General features: G+C 36.8%; 2 protein-coding genes across 4 annotated transcripts in view; one reads left to right on the plus strand and one right to left on the minus strand.

The window, feature by feature from the left end:
- IMMP1L (inner mitochondrial membrane peptidase subunit 1) overlaps positions 1-12,597 on the minus strand; it is an 80,763-nt gene extending 68,166 nt beyond the window's left edge. The window contains exon 1 of one of the 2 annotated variants that reach the window (XM_058546193.1): positions 12,505-12,597. The gene's annotated coding sequence lies outside the window, so the exon portion shown is untranslated. The remainder of the gene's footprint in view (positions 1-12,504) is intronic. The other variant, XM_058546190.1, reaches the window with a different exon arrangement.
- A 224-nt stretch (positions 12,598-12,821) lies between these two features.
- ELP4 (elongator acetyltransferase complex subunit 4) overlaps positions 12,822-27,721 on the plus strand; it is a 228,405-nt gene continuing 213,505 nt past the window's right edge. For both annotated transcript variants that reach the window (XM_058546188.1, XM_058546187.1), the window contains exons 1-2: positions 12,822-13,065; positions 20,263-20,298. In XM_058546188.1, coding sequence (XP_058402171.1) covers positions 12,837-13,065; positions 20,263-20,298 — 265 coding nt within the window. In that variant the 5' untranslated portion in view covers positions 12,822-12,836. The remainder of the gene's footprint in view (positions 13,066-20,262; positions 20,299-27,721) is intronic.

The following is a 27,721-nucleotide window of genomic DNA, read 5'->3' on the forward strand; positions in this document are numbered from 1 at the left end:
ATAACAGTAATTCATCAACTCCACTCAGTTCATTTAGCACATGTTAATAGAAAAAGGAAACATGATTTGATTTTTCAAAAAAATTTAACCTTAGAATACCAAACAGACTACAAAATCATTTTCAAATCTTTGATTCTGAGGAATGACAAAATTATGATATAAAATGGCCTTTTTTTTTAACCTTTCATTTTGGGGAATGACAAAATACAAAAAGTAAAAACATGACATTAAAATTCTAAAGATTTTTTTTTTTTTTTTTTTTTTTTGGTGAGAAAGATTGGCCCAGAGCTAACATCTGTGCCAGTCTTTCTCCATTTTGTATGTGATGCTGCCACGGCATGGCTTGAGGAGCGGTGAGTAGGTCTGCACCTGGGATCCGAATCTGCAAACCCCAGGCCACCGAAGCGGAGTGCGCAAACTTAACCACCATGCCACCGGGCTGGCCCTGCTAAAGATTTTTAAAAGCAAATATTTGTTTCAGTGCTAGACAATCCTGATAAAAAGTACTTCTTTAATCTGAATTTAAATTGAAATTTCCATGCTTTGCAGAAACTAAGGGGTCTAATTTCTCTTTCACAAGATTAGAACAGGTCTTATGAAAGTCAGAACCATTCACCTCTAGGTTAAATATACCCCTCTTACTACACCAGTTGTTTCATATCACGTTTTCTCACCATCCTAGTCATCCTGCAAGGGTGTTTTCAGATGAGATTAACATTTGGATCATCAGACTGAGTAAAGCAGCCTTGCCTTCCCTAAGGTAGGTGGGCCTCATCCAATCTGTTAAAGGCCTGAGTCAAAGAAAAGGCTGACCCTCAGGCCAGTAAAAGGGAGTGAAAAGCATGAACATACTGGAGGGTTTTGAGGAACTTCTAGAAACTAGAACATATGAAATCATACCGATAGGTAGAATAGGGTTTGGCACAGGGTTTGGTAAACTACAGTTCACAGGGCAAACCTTTCAGGGTACCACCTGTTTCTGAACAGCCTGCACACTAAGACTGGTGTTTATACTTCTAAACAGCTGAAAGAAAAAAAAGAATATTTTGTGACATGTAAAAATTATATGAAATTCAAATTTCAGTGTTCATAAATAAAGCATTATTAAAACACAGACATGCTCATTTGTTAATGTATTGTCTATGGCTGCTTTTCAATGGCAGAGTTGAATAGTTGTAGAAGAGTCTGAATAGCCTGCAAACCTAAAATATTTACTATCTGGTCCAAAAAAGTATGCTGACCCCTGGCCAACCACACACACACAGGAGAATGTTTCAGGGAAGATGGGACTTTTCTTCCTGGGGCTCCAAAGAGGTTGTGGGCTGAATCCACAGTTATGGAGGATAATCTACTAAAAAAAAGTATAATCTGCCTGAGAGGAATTTTGGCTCCAAATTCCTCCAAATGGTGGTTGGAAACCCAGGATAGGACCCTCCTTATTTGGTTATTAGAGAAGGGCCAGCCTGTCTATTTGCATTCTGCTTATCCACTCTGAGAAAAGCACATCAATAAATAAGTCGTACCTACCTACTAGGAACTTACCATCAGGATTCTTTCCACTTAGGGTAAAGATTTGTTAGGGGAACAAAAGACAAGAAAACCCACTCCTGTTATCTTATATATATTACTCAGCTGGTCATATAGCAACACGAACGGACAACTAAGGATCACCAACATTTAAGGAAACCACAACAATGAAAAGAAAGCCCATGATGAAAAACAGAACAAGCAACTCTGGAGAAATCAGAGGTAATTCAGGAAGAAAAAAAAAGGAAAAGAATTCTACTTAAATTTTCAGAGATATGGATAAAATATCGCGCCTATAAACAAGAGGCATATGAAAGAGTAGAAAGAACAAAGAGAAGAGTTAAAGAAATTCAGAACAGAATGCCTGTCCAACACCACCTCCTTCACATATGCAAAAAGTAGAAAAGTTGAAACAGAAGTTGAAGAAATATAGAGTAACAACCCAAGGAGGCTAATAATCTCTCTAAAAAAACTGCAGGAAAAGAGACTCCTCTCTCCCCTCCAAAAAATAGGGAGGAAAATAATGGAAAGGACCCAGGGACTATACAGCAGAAAAAGAAAACTATAAAAATCCCTAGACACATCTCTGTTCTAGAGCAGAGGTTGTCAAACTAGGGCCCATGTGCCAAATCCAGCCAATTCCATTTTAGCAAGCAAGGTTTTCCTGGAACACAGCCATGCTCATTTTGTTTACAGGTTGTGTATGACTGCTTTTGTGCTGCAACAGCAGATCTAAGGAGTTGCAACAGGGACCACCATATGGTCCACAAAGCCTAGAATATCTACTATCTGGTCTCTTACAGAAGAAGTCTGCCAAATCTTGACCTAGAGCCATGCTGTCCAATACGGTAGCAACTACCAAAATGTAGTATTTAAATTTAAAAAATTAAAATAAAATTAAAAGTTTAGTTCCTCAGTCATACCGGCCACATTGCAAGTGTCCAACAGCCATATGTGTTTAATGGCTATTGAACTGGACCGTGTAGATATAGTACATTTCCATCAACACAGGAAGTTCTACTGGACAGGGCTTACCTGGAAATCACCATAATAGATTACTAGAACTATATTTTAATTATTGCTTTAAAAAGTGCTATAGTGAAAAACAAAAAATACCTAAGAGAAGCAGGAAGAAAGATTAAATTCAGAAAACGACAGAAATTAGTAACGTTAGAAAAGGAAATAATGCATAAATCTAAGATATCACTCTTTGAAAATACTACTAAAATAGATTTTTTAAAAAATCCTTTGAAGTAATTCAGAGAAAAGATACAAAATGAGAGAAAATCCAAAGATACAGCATTACAAATGAGAAACTAAATATCATGATAGATATGGAAGAGATTATAAAATAAAAGAATTCAATGTAGAGAATGCAATTAATTAACGATATCAAATTTGAAAACACTCTTTATGAAGAAACTATAATTCAAAGAAAGATAGAATAATTATATAGAAGAAGAGCCATGAATAAAAAGTAAAAAGTTCTGTTATAGATGGCTCCAATTTAGTTCTGAGTTAACGATGAAAATGTTTGCTAGGATTTTTAATTTTCATCTTATCCTGCAAGAAACTTCATATCCAGTATATGAAGTATAAGCATACTTCACATCCAGACTCTTAAAGTGGGAAACAGCAGTCAAAATAATGTTATTTCCCTCTGCTAACACTACTCATTGAGCCAAGAGTTATGTATTTCTCCAGAGAGGAGCTTCACTAGCCTGTGTGACCCTTCATGCAAAATCAGTAGATGTGATATAAGAAGCTTTACATGGAATGGCTTTAAATATCTGGCCTTTCCCTGGTCCCCTAATTATTCATACTGAGGAGAAATTGATCACATCTCATCAGAAATGCCCAGACAATTAGAACAACACACAGGCTTAGATCAGCACAGCAGCTTTATGCCTGTGCGACTCCTCAAGCCGACACACAAAAGGAGCACCAGGCACCAGTCAGGTCAATAGTTGTTCAGTTCCTTACTTGGGCTACATGCAAAGATGAAGAACAGCCCCGGATTGGGAGATACACCAATGCTAGGCCATTCTGGCTCTGGAATTTCTTTTCTTTTTATCACTAAAAATTTTTTAGTGTTTACCACTAAAAATCTCTTGTTTACCTTTATAGATACATTTACTTGACAAATCTCCTTGAACCAAAACATGTTTACCTTTTGACACATTTACCCTATTACACTGAATATTCCAAGATATGAGTATATAATGGATTTTTAAATTTTAATTTAAAACCCCCAGTTTCCTGCTTATATTTAAACATCCACTAAAATTAGGATGAACATAAGTACTCACGTGCTCTGGACAATCTCAGATGATACCTGCTTTACTGACATCTAATTTCTTTTTTTCTCTTCTTTTTGAGGAAGATCAGCCCTGAGCTAACATCCATGCCAATCCTCCTCTTTTTGCTGAGGAAGACCGGCCCCAAGCTAACATCTATTGCCAATCCTCCTCCTTTTTTCCTTCCTTTTTCTCCCCAAAGCCCCAGTAGATAGTTGTACGTCATAACTGCACATCCTTTTAGTTGCTGTATGTGGGACGCCGCCTCAGCATGGCTGGACAAGTGGTGCGTCAGTGCCCACCCGGGGTCCGAACCCGGGCCACCAGTAGCAGAGCGCTCCCACTTAACTGCTAAGCCACGGGGCCGGCCCCCTGGCATCTAATTTAATTCAGTATTTCAGCACTATCAAGAGTGTTCTAAAAAACTCACGGGTCCATGAGGAAATCAAAAGAAAAAGTAGAAAATATTTTGAAATAAATGATGATGAAAACATGAAATGTTAAAAGTTGTAGGATGCAGCTAGAACAGTGCTTATAGAAAATTACACCCCACGGCCGGCCCTGTGGCTTAGCGGTTAAGCGCGTGCGCTCCGCTGCTGGCAGCCCGGGTTCGGATCCTGGGCGCGCACTGACGCACTGCTTCTCTGGCCATGCTGAGGCCGTGTCCCACATAGAGCAGCTAGAAGGATGTGCAGCTATGACATACAACTATCTACTGGGGCTTTGGGGGAAAAAATAAATAAATTAAAAAAAATTAAAAAAAAAATTACACCCTTAACTATAAACAGTATATTAGAAAAGAAGAATGGCAGAAAATCAATGAATTAAGAAATTTAATCTCATAAAAATGAAAAATCCTTAGCAAACCTAACAATAAAAAAAAGAAGAAATAGAAATAACCAACATCAGCAATTAAAAAAAAGAGAAGGAATTACAGTCACTAAAAAGGTAATAAAAGACACTTCTGGCATGGTGAATTAAGCTCATAACAGACGAACCCTCTCAGAGATAACCATAAACTCAGGATGAAATACAAAAAACAATTATCTGAAGGCTCTACAGATTGAATAGAAGCACAAAGATTTCGTTGGGGAGTCAAATTTGGAAAAAGGGATTGCCAAAGGGTGACTTTCTTATTTTTACTGATTTAGCTTGAGCGCAGTACAGTACAGGTGGTTAAAACTCCGAGAGAAAAGACGTCACCCTTCTGAAGAACCTGAAGAATCACAAATTAACCAATGAAATGGAGAGTCCAGAAAGAAATCTATCTAACATGTGTGACTATATTTCTTGAAAAAGTGATGATTCAGTACAGCAGGCCAAGAACTATCTTTTCAGTAAATGGTGCTAGGTCGACAGGATACCTATACAGGAAAAACAAATACACCTTTACCCCTGCCTCACACCAAAGAAAAAAAAAAATCAATTCCAACAGAACATAGACTCAAATGTTTAAAAGTAAACAGCAGGGCTTTTAGAAGAAAACACTGAGATCGTCTTTGGAATCTTGGAGCAGGCAAACTTAGCCATAAAGCACTAGCCATCAGGAGAAAAGCTGATACATTAGAATATATTGACTAAACTCAAAAGACAATTAAGAATATAAAAAGACAAGCCACAGACTAAGAGAAAATATCTGTAACACATTTATATGAAACTGGACTCTTATCCAAAATATAAAAAGAACTCCTACATATCCAGAGACAAAGACAAACAATCCAATCTTTAAAAACTGGCAAAGAAACGAACAGACTCTTCACAGAAAAGGTTATCCAAATGGCCAACTAGACACATGAACAGGTGCTCAACTTCATCAGTCCAAATCCAAATGACAATGCCATACAATAACCCTCCCAGAATGGCTAAAATGAAAACAAAAAAAATATTAAATGTTAGTAAGGACGAGAAGCAACTGAAATTCTCAGACTTTCCTAGTTAAGAGTGTAAATTGGTACAATCGTGTTAGAAAAATGTTTGGCCACAAATGGTAAATTAGCCAAATCCCTTTCAACAGTAGAATGGATAGTGAATTGTGCTATATTTACACAATACTATACAGCAATAAATAATCCACAAATGTACATATTAATAACAATCATTTCATAAATATAATGTTGAGCAAAAGAAATCAAACACAAGAGCACACAGTATATGGCTTCATTCATATAAAGTACAAAAACGGGTAAAACAAATCTGTGATGCTGGGAGTGAGGACTGTGGTTTCCCTCTGAGTATACCGACAGGAAGCAAAAGGGAACTACGTGCGGTCCAAGAACTGCCTCTGTGTAGGCATGAAAAGAATTACCTGGGGTCCAAGAACTCCCTCTGTGTAGGCGTGACCTTGGCATCCATTCATTCAATCATGCTGCCAGAATACCATCACGCCCTGTAAGTAAGCCTCCACAATCTCTGTTATACACTTTACCTGCAGAGACACCGTTGGTAACATAGACCCTGGGTCTCAGAAAAGCCACTGACAGACCAACCGAAGGGGCACCCATTTTTGTCATGGGATGCTAATGGCTTATCACGACCACTATGTTTTCTGGTGTACCTTAAATAGGTCACTGCAGTCTTTCAATTGTACCTGAAGACTTCTCAGAATACCAACTTGTTGGAAGCCTTGTGGAAATGGTCCCACTATGTAGCCACAAGGGTGATATACATATTGCTTATGGAACCCTCAGACCGAGATTTTATATAGCTGATGTCATTTTTTTTGACCTGTTTATTTTTTTAGAGACTTTATTATTTTAGAGCACTTTTAGGGGTATAACAAAATTAAGAGGAAGAAATTTTCCATATACTTCTGATCCCACACATGTATAGCCTCCCCCATTACTAACATCCCTCACCAGAATGGTATATTTTTTAACAAGGATGAACCCACACTGACACATCATAATCACCCAAAGTCCACAGTTTACTTTAGGGTTCACTTTTGGTGCTGTACATTCTATGGGTTTGGACAAAAGTACAATGACATATATCCATTATAATATCATACAGAATATTTTCACTGCTCTAAAAATCCTGTGCTCTGCCTATTTATCTCTCTCCCCAACCACCTCTGGCAACTACTGATCTTTTTATTGTCCCTATAGTTTTGCCTTTTCCAGAATGTCATATACTTGGAATCAGTACATAGCTTTAGTAATTTGGATTCAAGGTTCCTCCGCGTCTTTTCATGGCTTGCTAGCTCATATGTTTTTAGCACTGAAAAACAGTCCATTGTCTGGATGTACCACACTTTATTTATCCTACTGAAAGACATCTTGGTTGCTTCCAAGTTTGGGCAATTATGAATAAAGCTGCTATAAGCACTCATATGCACGTTTTTATGTGGACATGTTTTCAGCTCCTTTGGGGTAAATGCCAAGGAGCATGACTGCTGGAGTGTGTTTAGTTTTGTAAGAAACTTCCAAACTTCCAAAGTGGAGACACCTTCCAAAGTGGCTGTAGCATTCTGTTTTCCTATCAGCAAAGGATGTGAGCTCCTGTTGCTCCACAGCCTCACCAGCATTTGGTGTTGTCAGTGTTCTGGATTTTGGCCATTCCAATAGGTGTGCAGTGGTATCTCAATGTTGTTATAATTTGCATTTCCCTGATGACATATGATGTGGAACATCTTTTTATTGGCTTACTTGCCATCTGTTTTTCTTCTTTGGTCAGGTGTCTGTTAAGGTTGTTGGCCCATTTTTTAAATCAGATTGTTTGTTTTCTTACTGTTGAGTTTTAAGATTTCTTTGTATATTTTACATAACACTACTTTATCAGATGCATCGTTTGCAAACATTTTCTCCCAGTCTGTCTTTTCTTCTCATTCTCTTAACATTGTCTTTCACAGAGCGGAAGTTTTTAATTTTAATGAAGTCCAGCTTATCAATTATTTCTTTCATGGATCATGTCTTTGGTGTTGTATCTAAAATGGCATCCCCATACCCAAGGTCATCTAGGTTTTCTCCTAAGTTATCTTCTAGGAGTTTTATAGTGTTGCATTTTACATTTAGGTATATGATCCACTTTGAGTTAATTTTTGTGAACAATGTAAAATCTGTGTCTAGATTCTCTTTTTTGCATGTGTATGTCTAGTTGTTCCAGCACCATTTGTTGAAAAGACTATCTTTGCTCCACTGTTTTGCCTTTACTCCTTGGTCAAAGGTAAGCTGACCTTATTTATGTGAGTCTATTTCTGGGCTCTCTATTCTGTTCCCCCAATCTGTCTATTCTTTTGCCGATACCACGCTGTCTTGACTACTGTGAGCTTTACAGTAAGTCTTGAAGTTGGGTAGTGTCAGTCCTCCAGCTTTGTTCTTCTCCTTCAAGATTGTGTTGGTTATTCTGGGTGTTTTGCCTCTCGGTATAAATTTCAGAATCAGTTTGTCAATATCCATAAAATAACTTGCTGGGATTTTGATTGGGATTGCATTAAATCTCTACATCAATTTGGGAAGAATTGACATCTTGACAACATTGAGTTTTCCTATCTATAAACATGGAATATCTCTCCATTTATTTGGTTCTTCTTTGATTTCGTTCATCAGAGGTTTGTAGTTTTCCTCATACAGATCTTGTATATATTTTTTTAGATTTATACCTGAGTATTTCATTTTTTGGGGTACTAATGTAAACTGTATTGTGTTTTTAATTTCCAATTCCACTTGTTTATTGTTGTTATTTAGGAGCTGATTTCATTTTGATAGCAAGGTCAAATGGCTTTACTGAAGATGTGTAGGCTGAAGTGAGATGTGAAGGACAAGTAGAACAAGCGGCCTTGTGAAGGAAGGGAACATGGTGAGTATAGAAGAATGAATGAATGCTAGAGTGCAGAGAAAGGGAATTTATAGAGTGATGTGGCTATAGAGGCAGGCGGAGGGAACTAGATGCCTTAAGATGTTTTGTTTTTATATTATATGATCAGACTTCTATTTTGAAAGGATTAAGATGGCTCTTGAACAGACAATGTACTGCAAGAGAACCAAAGATGAGAGCTAAATGCCCTATAATGGATTAGAGAGCTATTAAGAAGTGAACTCCATGGATCTTAATAGCTACTAAGAAGTAAACTCCATGTCCATCCATAATGGACTGGATAGGGAGAATGAAGCTTAAGAGAGGAATTGAGCGTAGCGAGGTTCCCTGGCTTAGGTAACTAAGTCTACAGATGGAACTATCATTTACTGAGATACAAAAACCAGAGGAAGTGCAGTCGGGAACATTTTGAGTTTGAGGTCCCACTGAGACTTTCAGGAAACAGGCAGAGTAAGTATCTGAATTTATGATTCTGGAGGTCAGAGAAGCCATCTGGACAATAAATATGTCAGTCATTGGTATATAAATGGTAACTAAGGTCCTAGGAGTGGATGAAGACAAGAATATGGAATAAAAAGAGAAAAGTGGTCTTAAGGACTCCAAGATTTAATGCCAGAAAGGGGAAAAAAGAGTCTTATTTTCATTTACACCCTTTAGCCACTGAATCGCCCCTCTGTTCAAATACTGATCCCTCTCCTGTGCTCCGTACTCCATTCCTTCTACCTCATTCAGGTCGTTTTCTTTACCAACGGTCCAAAATTGTCCTCCCGTATTTCCCATGTCTAGAATTCTTACTGCCTAACAACAAAACTCCTCCCTTAAAACCTTTGCCATCTCCCTCCACCTCTCTTCACTGCAAAGCTTTCTAAAATGTAAAATGGTCTACTTCTATGGAATATTCAACTTCACTTGCCATTCAACTCTAAATACAATTATTAGACTTTTCAGTTTACTACTCTATCAAATCTGCCTTAACCAAGCCAAAAATAAACCATTATTACTAAATCAAATAAACACTTTCCAATCCTTATTTTACTTTCTGTTCCAATCCTTATTTTACTTTCTGTTCCTTTTAAATGTTTGTGTTCCCCAAAGTTTATTCTTGGTTCTTTTTTCTTCTCATTCTAAAGTATACATTTCCTTGGTAGGTTTATCCAGACCTTTCGGTAAACTCTCATCATGTGCTAATTAATTTCAAATCTACATGTTTCATCTAAGATCCCTCTCTCACATAGCCTACTGTGTACTGGATGTCTCCACTCGGATACTCCATGGGTACCTCCAATTAAACACATTCAAAACAGATTAAAAACTCATTTTATGATCTCCCATTCCCTAAAACAACCAACACCACAACTTCAAAATTTTTGCTGTCCCTCCTTTATTCTTTGTCCTCTGCCATCCACAAAGCTGCTCAAGGCAGAAACCTGTTAGTTATTTTTGATTCCTCCTGTCAACCTTCCCTCATCATATCCATTCTACCCCTTATAGTAATCTCTTGATTCATTCCATTCTCTTTGTCCCAATCACACTTTTAGCCAATCCATTTTCTTCTAGCATACTTTTAGCCAAAACATAACAATCAAATATAATCATTATGTCATTCCTTTACTTAAATTTTTTCAGCCATTTCCCATTTCCCATTATGGTTAAGGAAAAAAAATTCACAACCTTAAAAAAATCAATTAGACCTTTGTCTAACTTCTCCAGTCTCCTCCTCTCTTAGCACTCTGTATAAATTATGAGAACTACTTGCACAGAAGCAATGAGAGATTTACTGAAGAAGCAGGCTTCCTATTCTCTGTAATGTCTTCCATTCTCTATAATGCCTTTATCTTCTACACATCCTTGAAAACTCAGGTTAAGCTTCCTCCTCAGGGGAAACTTTCCAAGGCTCCTCTCTCTCAGTTCAAGTTAGGTATCCTGCATTTGTCCTCCACTGCACATCGTATACTTTATTATCCTATTTATCCACCTATCTCCCTCAACTGTGAACTCAAGGAGGGCAGAGACTAAATATTCTTTCTCCTGCAACCTGAGCACTTAGCACACTCTCTGGGATTTAGTATGTGCTCAATAAGTAACTGTTGTTAATTATTAATTAAATAATTGTTATTAATCATTATTAACACTACACCTACACGTATACCCTTTTAAATCTTCCTTTCCACAAATACTTCATTTATTCCAATGTTTTATATTCAATTGCACATATTGATAAATTCAAGTATTTGGTATTATTTGCTTTGAGAGCAAAGGTTTTGTTTGTAAAAAAATCAGGACAGATTAAATTAATCTACTTTATGATAATGTTATACCAAAGATATATATCATGCTTCTCAAATTGTGGTTAAAGTTGAAAGACAATTCATTTCCAGTAATAAGGCAAAGCCTCATGCCATCACCTTTAGAGAACTACAGCATGAAGCAGAGCAGAAAACAAGGAAATATATAGTAAAGAAACCTACAAAAGTTCAATATTTCTAGTATTTCCAAGTTTTCAGAGGAGTACAAATATCCAAGAAGTTTCTATGTGATATCAGACTGTTTTGTTACTTTTTGTTTTGGTCTTCCTAGCACTTATTTACCACAAGACAAAATTAGCACATATTGTTCAATGTGTTCACTTTAAGCGCTATGTTGTTTTCTATATGTTAATCTTATCTCCCCCAAATGAGAACGTTTTACTTCTATACGCCTAAAATTATGAGACTACGTCTAAACAGACAATAAGCATTCAACAATTATTTATTGAATGATTTAGATTACAGATTTGTACTGGAGAAAAATTTGAAATGACAGGATCTAAACCTTCCTTGATCAAGCTTTCTAGTTGATATACTGTTAAACAGCAAGGCAGGTTTTTTTTTCCCCCCTGAACATTTTTCTTTAAAAAACAATCACACAAAACCTAAAAGACTTCCCAAAATGAAAAACTCCAGTTACTATTCAGCAATACTAATTTCAATTTATCAAATAGAATCAGCCAAAAAGTTTCAACAGGTCATTGAGATTTCAAACAACTGAACGGCAAGAACCTCAATGAGGTTTGGATGTGTTTTAAAAGAATCATAGATCTCCAAGATCTATGATAATAATAACATCATAAAACATTATCATAAAATAATATCATAAAGTAATAAAAAAACAAATAATAACTCGGCAGCGCAGGCATGATTTGGGAGTTTTTAGTTTAGACATCTGTCAATCATGAATGCCTTTAAAAATCACTTACTCCCCACAACCCCTGCCACCCAGCTCAGTTTTGCGATTTTTAAGTCCAAAGACCCAGCTCTAAAGCACATGTTTTTTCCCCGCACATGAAATTCCTATTCTAATAAGGAAACTACCAATACAGAGTCCAGAAATCACCAGAAAAGCAAGTACCTACACATCTCATTCTTATCCGTTTTTTGGGAAAGAAACCTAAAGTATTTTCTGTTACTTGCAGCTGCCTTAACAGCAAGCGACAATTAAATGTGGGAACAAGGCTGTCAGAGTCACACTTGTCACTCACACCACGGATGGAAAGGCGCTCCACGCTTTCCAGGAGCACTAATTAAAATTCACGAAAGCTTCGCTCGGGGTCTTGTCAGAGAAGTACACTTTGTCACCTGCCGTTTGAGGCCGAGGAAACCAGCTCGCCTCCAGGCTCAGGAGTTTCCCCCCTAAGGTCCAACTCCAGCCCACCAGCCACAGGCACGTGCGAGCCGAGCGCCCACGCCCGGCAAGCCGCTCACTCAGGGAAGAGCGCCGACTCCTCCCGATGACACGACCACCAGAAGCACCTCGCGGGAAGGGCGGAGCGACCTGACCCCCAGAAACCGGCAGGGAAGGGCGGACGTGGGAGAGAGCCGCCAGGTCCTACCGGTAGGTGCCCGACATGCCGCTCCTCCAGCCTTGCCTCCACCTCAGCGCGCTTGCGGACACGCCACCGGCCCCCGGCACCCGGCACCGACAACCCGGAAGACTGCGGCCTGGGACTCAGGTGGACATCCTCACCTGGGCCCCGCAGCGTCCGCCGGCCTTACGTAAGCGCACGTTTCAGCAATACGCCTTGCGATTGGTTGACTCGAGGGAGGCCTCAGTCCTATTGGCTACGAGAGCCGCGGCGGGGCAAGAAGGCGGGAGTTCGGGCGGCCCCGACGGGCCGCTGCTGCAGTTCTGAGAGTTCCCATTGGCCAACGCGGAAGCGCCAAGATGGCGGCGGCGGCGGCGGCGACTTGTAGCCCTGGCGCCGGGGGTCTTGGGTCTGCGGTGGCGGCGGCCGGCAAGAATAGCGTCACCAGTTTCCAGAGGAGGGGTCCGAGAGCCAGCGGCTCCGACGGCGGCGGCTCTCGGCTGGTGTCCATCGCGGGCACGCGACCGTCGGTGCGGAATGGACAGCTGCTGGTATCCTCCGGGCTCCCAGCCCTGGACCAGCTCCTAGGTCGGTTCAGAACGGAGATCTGGGTTCAGCAGAGGGAACTCTGGGGAGGGGCCTTCCGGGGAGCCCCTGACCGCACACCTCCCTCTGACGCCTCGGCCTCCGGACGTGGAGAGGATGCCGGTCTGGCCGGGATGGAGGGAGGACCGGTCGCGTGGGGACTTCTAGTGCCGTTAACTCGCCTGTCCTGGGGTCCCCCGTCTACTCTGCCTCCTGCCCGCCAGCCTTTTTCCAGAGTTCTAGATTACGGCGGGGTCCCTACGTGCTTTGACCCCACGTGCTCCCTAGTCAAGGGGAACCGTTAATGTGTGCGGACGGTCTGGCTCTGTCCAGGATCCTCTCCCGGTCTCTGAGTGCGCCCTTCTGCCAGCCCCAGGTAGCTGGCGGTTTGGGCTAACCTATAAAGGTTTGTATCATTGTGAGAGATGGGCTTCATTAGAAAATGCTGAGGAAAGTGACTTCCCCTCTTTCTTATCTCCTGGTTCTGAATCGTGAAACAAACGATATTGGCTTTTAAGAGGATGAATGTTAAAGGCTTATGTGGATGCAAAGTAGTTAAAGCCTGTCTTCGATGTTGACAGTCATCCTCGTATCTGCGCCAAGTTTCTATTAAATTTTTTCTATATATGTTTGGCTTCCCAGAATTACATTCCCACCGATATGTTTAAAGTTAATTCACATTTTAACGAGAAAAAGAAGTGCAGTTCTTAGGCTTTCCTGTATAATCTCTGGAATGTTTCATGAGAAGCGTGCTGAAGAATATGCTTGTTTCATAACAGTTATGTTGAAAGAACTGCGCAGATTGGATTGGTAAAACAGATCTGCTGTGTTAATAAAGCTTGTAAATTAGTTAATTTCTATCAGAATGCTGCTTCATTAAAATTGGTCTGTTTGTATTTCATAACTTTCTTATAGCATGTGATGTGTCAGTTAAATATTGTGCACTTTCATAGAATGTTATAAATGCCGTTGCTTATTCTTGTACTTCACTTGACGTTTTTCTCTCTGTAATTTTTTCCCAGGAGGTAGGGTGTTCCGATAGGTTTGATGCAAAGGAAAATGACAAGGCAAGCAACCTATGAGAAAGAATATGGCTTCTTGCCTCTATTTCCTGTCCTTAACTGGATCCTGGTTATTTCTATGTAAATTTAAGTGTTTTAGCTTGTTTCAAGTCTTTCCTTTCCTAAATTGCATGGTACTATAAACAGAAATGATTCAAAATATCTAGTTAGCAAATATTTATCTCACTTTTTTTTTCCCTTGTGAGCCTTACTTGATGTTGTCCTATATTTGAACTTAAAGCTTGGAAGCTTTTCCTAATCCTTACCTTATGGAACTTCACTTGATTCTGAAACTCTCCAAACAAAAAGGCCACGTTTCTGACATTATACCTTCACTTCCTCGTTAGAATTACAGAATGTGCCTAGCACAGTTCCTGGCACTTAGATTCTCAGTAAGTTCTTGATAGAAAGGAAAATAATGTGTAGGAAAAAATCTGGACAAGAGAACATAAAACATGTACGATGGAGTTAGGTGTTTGAGCTCTAAAAACAGACTCAAATTAGGTGACAGTCTGGGCTGATCTTTAGGCTCCAAGTTTAGTGCTCTGTGCTATGCTACAGCTGTTTCAAATTTTTGCAGACTCTTTTCAGGTGCTTTTAGCCATTTATTGAACCTGAGACTAATGATTTAACTATAGTCCCTGAAAACACCCAAAAAGATAACCGAAAGTACTTTCCTCATGTGTTTCTACAGTGATATAAACTTGAACTGTAATATAAAAATTTCTCAGAATTGCTTGGGGATGGGGACTCTAGTAAATGACTGTAACAAGCTTATGGTAAAAAATAGTGTTCATTAAGATGATTGAAATAAGTATCAGTTTTTGGATATTTTGAAATATATTTTCATGTATACAGTTAATTCTTAAAGTGCACAGAAGTTCAAGTTGTTATAATAGGAGCTACTACATTTGGAATAATAAATGTGTCCAAAATTATTTTAGCTGTTGTTAACTTCTTAATGGCATTTTTGTATTTTGGTTTTCTATTTTGTATGGCCTCGTGGAGCAAACCCTTTACATTTGTTTTTCATTAAAACAGTTGAAAGTGAAACGTGGCTGCTGATGTGTATACACTTAAATATAAGCAATTCCGATTGTATTGTTACTCTAAAATGTTATTTGATTCAGATTGTGACAAGCCTAATATGACCACACTGTGACAAAATGTAATGATAGTAGGATGTTATGATATCAGAATGATGAAACTATACCATGACCCTGTGATTGTTGCCTGAATATATTCTGTGGTTACTGTGTAAGAATTAAATATTATATTGTCACTGCCAAGAAGTTTGGTGATATTTTAGCACTGTGACTGTGACATTGTAGTTTTAAGCACAGATGCAGAATATATTTGGAAGGCATCATACCGGCTAATTGAATGTTAGTCGTTTGATGATGTGCTAATATTTCCATTGCTTACTCCAAAGTGTTTTTATAACTTTGAGAATTCCTTATATCTGCATCTTTTAAATATGATCTAATCGTATTAAATATTTTTGTTCTGACAACTTAATTTTATCGTTAGATAATAATATACATTTCCCCAAGTTGGCAACATTTAAATTTTTCAGGTTCTGAGATTTCCTAACCCATATTCTCAACTCTCCCTTTCCAGGCCATTTATGTTGTTATTGTGGACAGTATGTTCCATTTTTCTTTTTCCAGGAATTTCCAAAGAGAGATTGTAGTAGGTAAAGTGTTCTGGCAGGATTTTTTTTTTTTTTTTCTAGGATGTAAGGTATAGTCCATCTTAGGACCGTATTGTCCAACCTGGGGGAATTATCCCCCAGCCTCATCCTTCAACAAGATACTTGAAGGAAGGGTGACTACTCAGGTTTGACTGGCTTAACCTCTGTGGTGTTCAGAACTTATTAAATTTTGGCAGTCAAATGAATGGAAGATAGGGATTTGGGGTAAATAATAGTCCGAGAAGAGTACTCTGAAGAAGCTTGGTGGTAGCTGCCATTTCAACACTGATGTCAAAAAGTAAATATTGGCAGGCTTGTTTCCTTGGCTCCACTACATCTTAATCTGGAGTGTGGGATGATGTACGCTTGGACTATATAGCAAAATCCTGGTTATGATATTTTAGCAACTGATAGCTGTACATTTAAGGTAAATGAAAAAAAAGTAAATGTTGCTTATTCCTGTGTATTGCTATGTAAAATTGTTTCATGTGATTTAATCTACAGAACCATTCTCACTGTCATAGCGTCTTCTGTTTTGATTCTCATATCTGCCCAGCCACTATTGTGATAATCAGGAGTTGTCAGGATGTTTCATACCTCCTAGTGAGAGAAGAAAGAAATAGACTTATTAATGAAATAACTGCAATTTAATTTGAGGTGTGATGTTAATTAAGTAGTTAAGGATATTGCTGTGAACCAAGGAAAGGATATGAACTTGCTCTTTACATTGTGTTTTCCCTAAAATGCCTTTCTGTAATCTTAAGCAAAACTATTCCTTTACAGAGAGTACTGGAAAGGACTGGTATAAATCACTGTAATCTTTCTGACTTTTCTTTTCCCTTTTGCTTTTTCTAACTTTGAAAAAGGAGATGCCCTTGTTGTAAAATAAGGTATCACTTCTGGGCCTTCATATTCTTTTTTTTTTTTAAAGATTTTATTTAGTTATTTTTTCCCCCCAAAGCCCCAGTAGATAGATGTATGTCATAGCTGCACATCCTTCCAGTTGCTGTATGTGGGACGCGGCCCCAGCATGGCCGGGGAAGCGGTGCGCGCCCGGGATCCGAACCTGGGCTGCCAGCAGCGGAGCGCGTGCACTTAACCGCTAAGCCACGGGGCCGGCCCTGGGGCTTCATATTCTAATATATTAATTTGACCTCCTTTTCCCAAAATTGATAGCTTAATTAGAGATTTGTTCTGGGACGTGTGTGGGGATTGAATTTTCTCCCTTTAAAATAATATTGATATCATTTTCTAACTATTCACAGGAATGTAAAAAACAGCAAAACTCCTTCATATTTTAAAAATCAAAATAGGAAGATACTGGTGCTTAATCACAAGATATTAAATTTTCTGATAATGTATTTTAAAGTATTAGATTTTTTTCTAGTTTTAATACAAAATGCTGTATCATTTTTTAAAAATGTAAAATCTTGATGAAATTAATACTTTAAAATATCAAACTTAGAAAATATCTTCAAGTTTTCAACTCATGTAGTCTTACATGTTGATAAAATAGTCTACCTGTGTTTTTAGTACGCTGGAGATAAACTTAAATATACTTCTTACACAGGTCTAGAAGTAAAACCAAGAATTTATTTGCTTAGGGACTTAGAAAGTGTATTGATAATTTCTCTAAGATATGAGTAAAGGGGAGAGGAGGCAGTACCATTCTACTCATTTATACGTTTCATCGTGGAAATAAGATGGTTGCTTACTCACCCCATTCCTTACCCGTGAAACATTTAGTGGACTCTTGGGAAAAGATACTTCCATTTTAGTTGGGAGCTACTACTGTGAAATCTGGGTTGCTTTTGAAATTAGATAAAATTACTAATGAGATTACTGAATTTAAAGATAAAAGCTAGCTTTCGTTGAATATATCATATCAACGTGTCATGCTTGGGTGTTTAAGCTTTTCATTTTTTGATTGGGGCATGGCTACAAACTTATTCAAACTTACTCTAGTTTAAAATACAGCTAGAACCTCAGTATATCAAGTGAGGTATATCAAAATACTGTATACAGAGATATTTTGGAGAAATATTGTGAGGTCTTGTCACACTAAAATTAAGTTTGGAAGTATAGAGAAGCTTTGCTGCTGTATGTTGTGTGTATATGTATGTGTCAAATCATTTTACTTCATAGAGTAAAAGCTTGGTTTAAAAATAGTTAACAAGGTGGTTTCATCTTCTTCTCTATGACCAAGCTTCAAAATGACCAACATTTACTAGAACCAATCTAGATTTGAGTCTAGTGAACTTACGTAATAGAGCCCATTAGAAAAAAAGAAAGACAATTGCCTTTTTGTAAGAGAAGTCCTGATAGGATATTAATTTGACTGATAAAAGTCATAAAAATTTCCCCACTTTATGTTGTTTTAAATAATGTTGAAATTTTCCAGACATTAGAATTTTAATGTACATGAGATTTAAAAAAATTGAGTGGTGTTTTCTGGATTATCAGGAACAGTGGATTGTTTGGATCATTCTTCAGAAAATTATCTTCTTAGTATGATTTACTGTTATGGTGGTCACCATTTATCAAGTCACGATATATTTTTAGTGATTTGTTCGAATCAGAAAATAATTTCCAGAATGGTGAGGGTAGCTCTTACCAAGTACCTCACTGGACCAGACGCCTGAGCTAGGTGTCACTTCATTTAATTGGGAAGTTATTCCTTGATCTGTTATTGTTCCACTGTGAACAACATTCACAAAAGACCTTAATTGTCTGTCTAACTATTCCAGTTGGAGGCCTTATATAAATTCCTAAGTTGAGGAGACGTGAATGTAGACCCAGGGGAGTTTAGATAAGAAGCCTAAATCCTTCCTATGAGAAATAGGTTAAAGAAAAAAAGGCAACTAATTTTTTATGGTACCTGCTCTTGACTAGACACTGCAGTATCTGTTATGTGCTTGTGTTATGTCATCTCCTTAAATATACACAAGATGGCGATTAGATAATTAAATGTTTTGCATGTAAGAGAAAATAGGAAAGTGAGTAGAAAAGTGATTTAAAGTGTTCAAAATGGATTAAAAAGTAAGTGGTGGTCTATGTGTAGCACAAACTGTAAAATTAAACATTTAGCCTAATCTTATCTCAAAGAAAACCTTTTTACCCTGATCGTCATATGTATTTCAGTTTACGTCAGTCTTTTAGTCTGAACAACGTTTGAAAGTATCCTATGTAGTCTGGTATGGCTTTAAATGCTGTAATGAAGGAACTTGTCTAAATGTGAAATTAAAATATATATTTAGTACTATAACAAATCCACCTAAAAATATATAAATGTGCTGGTTTCTTCTTTTATTGTTCTCTAACAATTTGGAGTGTTCTACTTATAAAGTAAAAATATTCCATTTTATTCTGTGTGCATGTGTTACCAAATTTCAAAATCTTTGAAACATAACATTTATGCTTATTTGCAAGGCAAAAAATAAACACTACCAAAGGAATCTTTCATACTAAGTTTTTCTGTATAATGTTTGCCACTACAAAACTTTTTTGGAGAAAAGCTCTTTATTGATGTTCTAAATTTCTTTCACAATTTTGTGCACCAAGAAAAACACCCAAAAACCACCCTAGTAACATTGTCTTCAATCGTCCAACAATTTTGAGTAGTTTCTTTTTTAATTAATTGTACTTTAAGTACATTTCATTTTTTGATATACATATTAAGTGAATTTGTTAGTAATACTTTTACAAATGTTTTACAAACAAGATATCAGTAGTCAAATGTCTTATCTTTTTAATATAGTTCTAGTTTCCTAAAACTTGATTTTAAATGCATCACGATTTGAGTTATATGTTCATGATCCTATCACCCTAATTCAGATATTTAAAAGAACATTTTCTACTAATACTGAAAATGTATTTTGTGATTGTGCCTTTTTTGTTTGCGATGACGAAAGCATTCTTCATTTTAAACAATATTCTAAATATATTTAGAGCATGTCCAGACTTTGTGCAAATTATTCATAATGAAAAAAGATTTAGTTTTAATTATCAAGGTTTTTTCCCCAAGGCTTATTAAATAAATATTAAAGTGGAATTTCTATTATAATAACCTTTCTTTTCTGTGTTGTACTTCTGTAGTAGTTAAGTTACTGTGCACATTTAGGTCTCAGCTACTGAGTTAATTTATTAATAAGTGCTAAATATAACATTATTGGAATGCTTAACCACAGTTATGTTGAATACTGCAGAAAAGAGGATAGTACAGTATATTATGAAAGTAATTGTAATGTGTAGTGTGTAATTACATATAATATGTAATTATTTCATAATAGCACCTTAAGCAAAGTATTGCAAAGGTAATTAAAATGTTGTTCTCAACTGCAATTTTAAAGTTATTGAAGTACGTGTCCTTGATAAAGCCTAACTTTTATGCTAAAGATAATGTGACGAGGTAGATTAATTTTCTCCTTGGTTTTGTTTCATTTCCAGGTGGAGGTTTGGCCGTCGGAACACTTCTCCTAATTGGTTAGTATCGCATACGTTCTTTGCTCTTCCTGATCACAGTTTTCTGTTGTGCATGATGATGTTATTTATCGGTTTGTCTATTCTGAAATTAAGTATTTACCTCTCTAGAAGAGTTAAGGTAAATTAGAGAGGAATTGCCTTAAGTTCTAATTTAAATTCAAATGTTGATCTGAACATGAAGTAAATTAGGCAAATATATCTGAAAATGTAGATCTTATGATTTAAAAATGTTCACAGTGCATTGTGCTCCATTTTAAAAAATACTAAAATTAATCCCAGTTGATTTTTTTGGAGACTTTCAGTATTTAAAGTGGGATTTTACGGTGATTAATTTGAGAAGTCGATGTACTAATAAGTCCATTGTATGTGTCTCAGATTCTTATCATTATTGTTTTCTTATTGAAAGAAGAGTAACAAACTGATAAATCATATATTTTTCCATGTTTAAAACTACAACAGTTTTTATTTAAATATACATTCATAACCCTGTTTGCCTTATTTTTAGTTTAGGTCATACGATCTTGGAATTGAAATAAACCTTGGCACTTACATAATCAAAGCTCCTCCCTAGCCACAAATTACTTTTCCATAATCCTTAACAGATATCAAACACCATTTGAGTACAGATTATCTAGTTTAAAGGGCTCATTACTTCACAAAGCAATGCTTTGTTGTTGAAAATGCAGTGATTTATTAGACAGTTCTTTATACTAATGTTTAATCCATATACCTATAACAGATTTGTTATTCCTAGTTTTGTCCTCTGATATAATACACCATTAATCTACCTGCTCTTTCACAGTGACACTCTTAATATATTTGAAAATAGCTATTTTATCACCTCAATTTTTCTCCAAACTAAATAGACATAATTTCTTAAACTGGTTTTTATGTATTGTGGTCTTCACACTCCTCCCTTTCCTGGTTGTTCTCTTGTTACACCTTCTAGTCTGGCATCGTCTCTTCACCTGTGCCCAGAACTAAATACAGTATTCCAGACTTGGTATGACTGATGCTAAAGTTCTAGAAATGGTGATGGTAGTCACATTTTTAAAAATTTATCTTTTAGTAAATAAGGAATGATTGAAGGATTTTATAGAAAAAATAACTCACAGTTTTCATATAAATAAATATATAAATACATAAAACACAAAAGGATATGTAGGGAAAGTTAGGTTGTCCTTTCAGTTTCTCAGTCCCCATACCCAGAGACAATACTGTCCTGCATATCCCACCCAAATATTTCTACATAAGTAATATACATGGGAGCATTCAGCACCTTGCTTTTTCTACTTAATACTTCTTAGAGATCAGTCCATGTACATTCATATAGATATACCTCATTCTTCTTAACAGCTGCATAGGATTTCATCATATGGATGGACCATAATTTATTTAAATCATTCTCTACTGATAAATTTAAGTTAATTCCATTTTTTCTATTACTGACAATGCTATTGTGCAAATCTCATATGTAAGCTTTGTGACATATGTAAATATCTGTACAATAAATTCCCAGATATAGACTTGCTTGATTGAGACATGTTAAATTGTGTTAAATATTATTAGATTGCTCTCCCAAGAACTTATACCACCTTATACTTTAATCAATAGTTCGAAGAATACCACTTTACCCTCACTCTTAACAACACTGTATATTATTAAATGCATTAACCTTTACCAGTCTAAACAGGTGAAAAGTAAAGAATGGTGTTTCATCATTTCAACCTGGGACTTTTCTCTTTGATGACCAAAAACCTGGAGTTATTATAATGGTTTAAAAAAAAATATGCAGCTGAATTTTGATTCTTTTCTCCATGGAAGTATCTGTGAATGATACTAAGAATCCAGTGATGATTGATAATTCATTGAAGAAATGTTTATTGAACACTCTGCTATATGCTAGATATTGGGGCTACAAATATAAATGAGATGCCCTCTTCCCTTAAGGAACTTTGCATCTATAGAGAACACAGATGTAAGGCAAATAATTACAATATAATAAGTTAATATCATAATAGATGGGTTTGTTATTATATTTTATTGTTGGTTGGGGCTAGTACAAGGGACTGCTGTTGATTTTTATATTTTGATCTTATGATTGGCAACTTTTGAATAGTTTATAGATTCACTTGAATTTTCTAAGTAGGCAATCATCTTCTGCAAATATTGACAATGTTATTTCATAACAGATTTTGGTATCTTGGAAGGGAGTGCTTCCATAACAAATACCTAAGAATATGGGAGTTGCTTTGGAACCACGCAGCAGGCAAAGGCTGGAAGGATTTTAAGGAGCATATGAGGAAGTCTAAATTGCCACCAACAGATTGTTAGTAGAAATCTGTACTTTGAGGACACTGCCAATGAGGGCAAAAAGGAAGTGAGGTCCATGTTACTGAAAGCTGAAGGAAAGAGGAATCCTTGTTACGTAGTGGCAGAAAGCTGAGTGACAGTGTTGTCTGCAGTTATGTGGAAATAGAACACATGCCTAATGAACTTGGTGATCTAGCTAAGGAGATTTTTACTAGTGAGTAATAAGGAAAAACGCAAACAAGAATAACTAAAGCACAATAACAGATTTTTTTAAAGTCTATCCTTGGTGAAATGTCAGTTCACTTTTATTCACTTTTGAATAAAAGACTATAACAGATATAAAGCTAAGGCTTTGCCTTTATAGTCTGATCTTGCCATAAAGCTAATACTTTGAATCTTCTCAGCATTATTTATGCCCTACTATCAACTTCTTCTAAGTGTATAAGATTTTTAAAAATATCTATAACTTAGATAAACTTAGTTTTATCATCTACTAGCTTGTTTTCTTTAGAAAACCTTAAAGCAAAATCTGGAAGCATTTTTACATTTCTTTGAAAGATTAGATTAGCAGAGGGAGTCTCATCTACTAGGTTCTCTACTTTTCTCCATTTGCAAGTCAGTACAACTTGTACAGTGGATGAAATCTGCCTTAAGAAATGGATGAATAGTTCCAAATATAAACTAAATATGCAGATCTAAGGTCAGTTTAGGAGCCCAGAGCATTACTATATTGCTCATCACTCAAAGACTTTTTTTATTCCAGAAGTAAGAGAAAATTAAAGCATGAAGATGGTTTTCGTTAATAACTTTTCACTGCAGATTGTCAACTTTTGAACCATTTTCTCTTGAAATGGATTACTCATTTACCAAGGCAATTGTGTGTATGTGTGTGTGCATGCGCATGACTGTGGGCTTGCAGAGCAGTGTATTTACAGCTTCAGTAGCATGTAACCATGGAAACTAGAGAGAGTGAACACTGCCAGAAAACCCAGGGTAGGCCTACTTAAGACCTTCTGAATACAACAAAATACATGAATATGAATACATAAAAGTCCATTCTCTGAGGAATAAATTGAAGAACTAAGGGACTCCTACATTTACTTTGAAAATCAAAGATAGACTTTTCTTAAAACACGTTTCATTCTTTAGTTCTGGAATAGGCTTTGAGATGTTTTATATTTAAATTGCTTTCTGACATTCTGGTACATGGGTAAATTTGGAACACTTTAGAAGTATCAAAAGTGAAAGAATGGCATAAATATTTAGAGTTTATGCAGCTTCTTTTTAAATAAAGAATCTTGATCTGTTTACAGAGATATTGAGCATCAAAAAGGTTTAATAGACGTTGTCGGTAAATAAAATACAAGTTATGTGACGTTTATGAATGCCTTATTTTTAAATTAATCTCTGACATTGATTATATAATTTTAGGTCTAGAAGTAGGATATAACAATTACAATTAGTTATGAGTATACTTTTGTATTAGTTACCTATTGCTGTGTCACAATGTTAACACTAACTTAGCAGCTTGAAAACAACACACATTTATTATCTCACAGTTTCTGTGGGCCAGGAGTCCAAGCACAGCTTAGCTGGGTTCTCTGCAAGTTGGCGATCAGAGTGTCAGCCAGGGCTGGGTTCTCATCTGAAGGCTTGGCGGGGGAAGGATCTGCTTCCAGGTTCACATGGTTGTTGGCAGCATTCAGTTCCTTGCTGGCTGTCAGCCAGAGGCTGCCTCTGCATAGGGCAGCCCACAACATGGCATCTTGTTTCTTCAAAACCAGTAAGGGAGAATGTCTCTCAGCAAGATAGATGTTACAATCTTATGGAACAGAAGTGACATCTCATCACCTTTGCGGTATTCCTTTGGTTGGAAGCAAGTCACAGGTTCCACCCACATTTGAAGAGATTACACAAATGCATGAATACCAGGAAACAGGAATCATGGGGATCACCTTAGAATCTGCCACACTTTTCATAATTTTAAATTGTTATTATTTTATATAATAGCAAAAACTAAGCACTCTCATTTTATCTCTCACAGGATATTATAGTATTTTCTTGTCAGTTATCTTTAACATTTTTTAATTTACTGAGCTATGTTTTTCTTCTACATCATGTAATAAGCTCTGAGCATTTTTCTTATTATGCTCGAGTTGGAAAACTACAACCTGCTGGCTGACCATCTATCTATAAATAAAGTTTTACTGGAACACAGCCAGGCTTATTTATTTGCACATTGTCTATGGCTGCATTTGTGCTACAGGGCAGAATTGAGTAGTTTCAACAGAGTCTGTATGGTTCAAAAGCCTGACATATTTATTTTCTGAATCTAAGAGAATGCTTGCCAATACCTGTTTTGTATTATATTTTGTATTCTTCTTAATTTATTTTATGATAGTACAGCTTGTTAAAAGACTGAAATAGGACAGACTGATATCAGTCAGTTCTCTAGTAACGCCACAGGATCTTTTGTACAGAAGCATTTAAGCACCTACAATGTGTTTAGCACTGTTAGGCAGTATAAATCTTGGTTTTTACCCTTTATGAACTTAAACTGGGTGTTGGTTGCATGTGGAATAACTATGAACAGCACATATATAACGTGCAGCGGTTTATTCGTATGGAAAAGGCTTAAATTGAATCATAGTGTGGGTAGAAATTGAGGGGAGATGAAGGGAAAAAAGTACTCATATGAAAAACCATTATTAACAAATATTCCAGAGAGGCTATCAGCAGATTGTGCTTATGTGATAAAGAGGTGAAAGCCCTTGTAAAGTAGAGCGCGTTTATTTAGGACTAGTGAGAGAGAAAGTTGGGCCTTCTTCCCCTGGGTCTCTTGCCTCAACCACCTACTTATAGAATTCAAACTGTAAAACTTCAGCACACTTACACCAGCTCCTCAAACTGCAGTGTGCAGAGACCAGGCTGCTTACCTGTTGTCTACCAGAGAACTCCTGGGATTTTTGTTTGTTTGATGTTATGGCCAGCTACGTCTGTCATGCTTCCCCTCCTTGTTTTCTTTGGTCATTGTCCAAGAATTAAGCTGTCCCGATAATCTTATCTTCTCTGTTACTTTTATCTCCATAATACTTGGCATTTTTTTTCTCTGTAGACTCAATTTCCTACTTTTCCTATCCCTTCTAAACCTTTCCAGCTTGCCTTCTATAACACCTATTTCATGTAAAACAAACTGTAATATCTTAAAATCGTATCGTTAAATATTTTATTGAAATTAAATTAACATTTAAATGTAAATAAAGTAACATGTATTGAAGATTTACTGTGTGCTGGACATCATGCTGAGCTCTTGACATGTATTTTACCATTTAATTTCTCAATAATCAGATGAGGCTATATTTTAGAGAAGATGAAATTGAAATTTTGAGAGAAGTCCAGTAACTTGCCCAAGGTCACATACCTAGTAGCTGAGATTCGAAATCAAGTTTCTCTGACATTAAATCATCATTTTATACTAAAATCTGATAACTCATCTTAAAAATTCTTTCTGGAGTTAGATTTATACCTTTGGCTATTCTATGTTCTGTGCCATCTCATGGCTGCCTTATATTGACTTGCTCGTTAATTTCTGTCATTTATTAGAGACTATCATGATCTCCAACCTCAAGTAAGCTTTCAACATTGGCCAGCAAACTTTTGTATCTCTGGTCACCTCGTCTTCATTCTCAGTAACCTCAGTGGCCTTTTAAAACTTTCTTGTCCTCAAACATCCAACATTACTACTTTCTCCCTAATTTTCTGGGATGACTTGCAGTATTTCAGATAGAAAAAATAGTCTCGTCAGATGAGAACTCACCCAGTGTCCCACCGTCAGACCTCAAAACTTACCTCTGTCCATGGGAAAGATGTGCTGTACCTTCTCCTGTTTGAGAACCACCTTCCACCTGTACTTTAGATCTTTTCTCCTCCCACCTTTCCAAGGACCTGGCAATGTCAATTTTCTCTTCTTTCCTTGTCTTTAACTTTTTCCCCTTTATTTTTTCCTATATGCACTTAAGCATGCTCAGAACTGTTTTCAAGCCTTATTTTTTAAAAAAGGAAAAACATTCTTCCCCTGTCACCCCACCTCCTCCAACTATCGCTTTTTCTCTTCTCTTTCATAGCAAAGCCTCTTAAGTAGTCTGTCCTTCTTACATGTTCTCGTAATATTTCAGTCATTCCTCAGTCTACTTCAGGCACTACCACTTCACTGAAACCACTTAGCTGGAGACGTAGTGACTGTCTCATTGCTGAACCCAAAGAGTCTTCTCACCCTCTTCTTGATCCCTACAGCAGTTGCTGTGGTTAATCACTCTGCTCTCTGCTCCTGTGTTTTTATTTTATTTTATTTTACTTATTTTTATTTTTTGATGACCTCTTATTTCCTTAGACTAAGTCGATTCGATCCCATTCCTCTTCCCCTTCTAAGTTGTTATTGTCACAACTTATTCTATCTTGTGTTGTGGGTGTGTGTTTAAAGTGATGAGGTTATATTTATTTTTGGTGTTTTCCTTCCTTTAATCTTTGATTTTGGTATTTAAGTGTTTGCTGATCTATTCTGATAGAGAGCTACTATTTTTCTGATTTTGTCTACCTATTTTTCTCCTTTCTCGAAGCTTTGTATTCCCTTTCTCTTTTTTTTTTCCCAGGCCTGAGGGCCTTCTTGAGCATTTCTTGTAGTGGGGATCTTGTGGCCATGTACTCCCTTAGTTTTTGTTTATCTGGGAAAGTTACTATTTCTCCATCATATTTGAATGATATTTTTGCTAGGTAGAGTATTCTTGGCTGCAAGTTTTTGTCTTTCAGAATTTTGTATATATCATTCCAGTCTCTCCCCAGCCTGTAAAGTTTCTGTTGATAAATCCGCTGAGATCCTGATGGGAATTCCTTTGTACGTTATTTTTTGTTTTTGTCTAGCTGCCCTTAATGTTGTTTCTTTGTCATTGACTTTTGCCAGGGTCTTTTCCTATTGATATATTTAGGCAATCTATTAGCTGCTTTTACTAATATTTCCTCTGCTCATGTGTTTTTAGACACCTTTGGCTCTACTGAAAACACTGGTATCCTGTTCCCTCGTCTCGTGCTACATGCTCTCCCTGGGAGGTCTCAG

Source organism: Diceros bicornis, chromosome 7 (genome assembly GCF_020826845.1).
Source record: "Diceros bicornis minor isolate mBicDic1 chromosome 7, mDicBic1.mat.cur, whole genome shotgun sequence".
NCBI classification, from domain to species: Eukaryota; Metazoa; Chordata; class Mammalia; order Perissodactyla; family Rhinocerotidae; genus Diceros; species Diceros bicornis.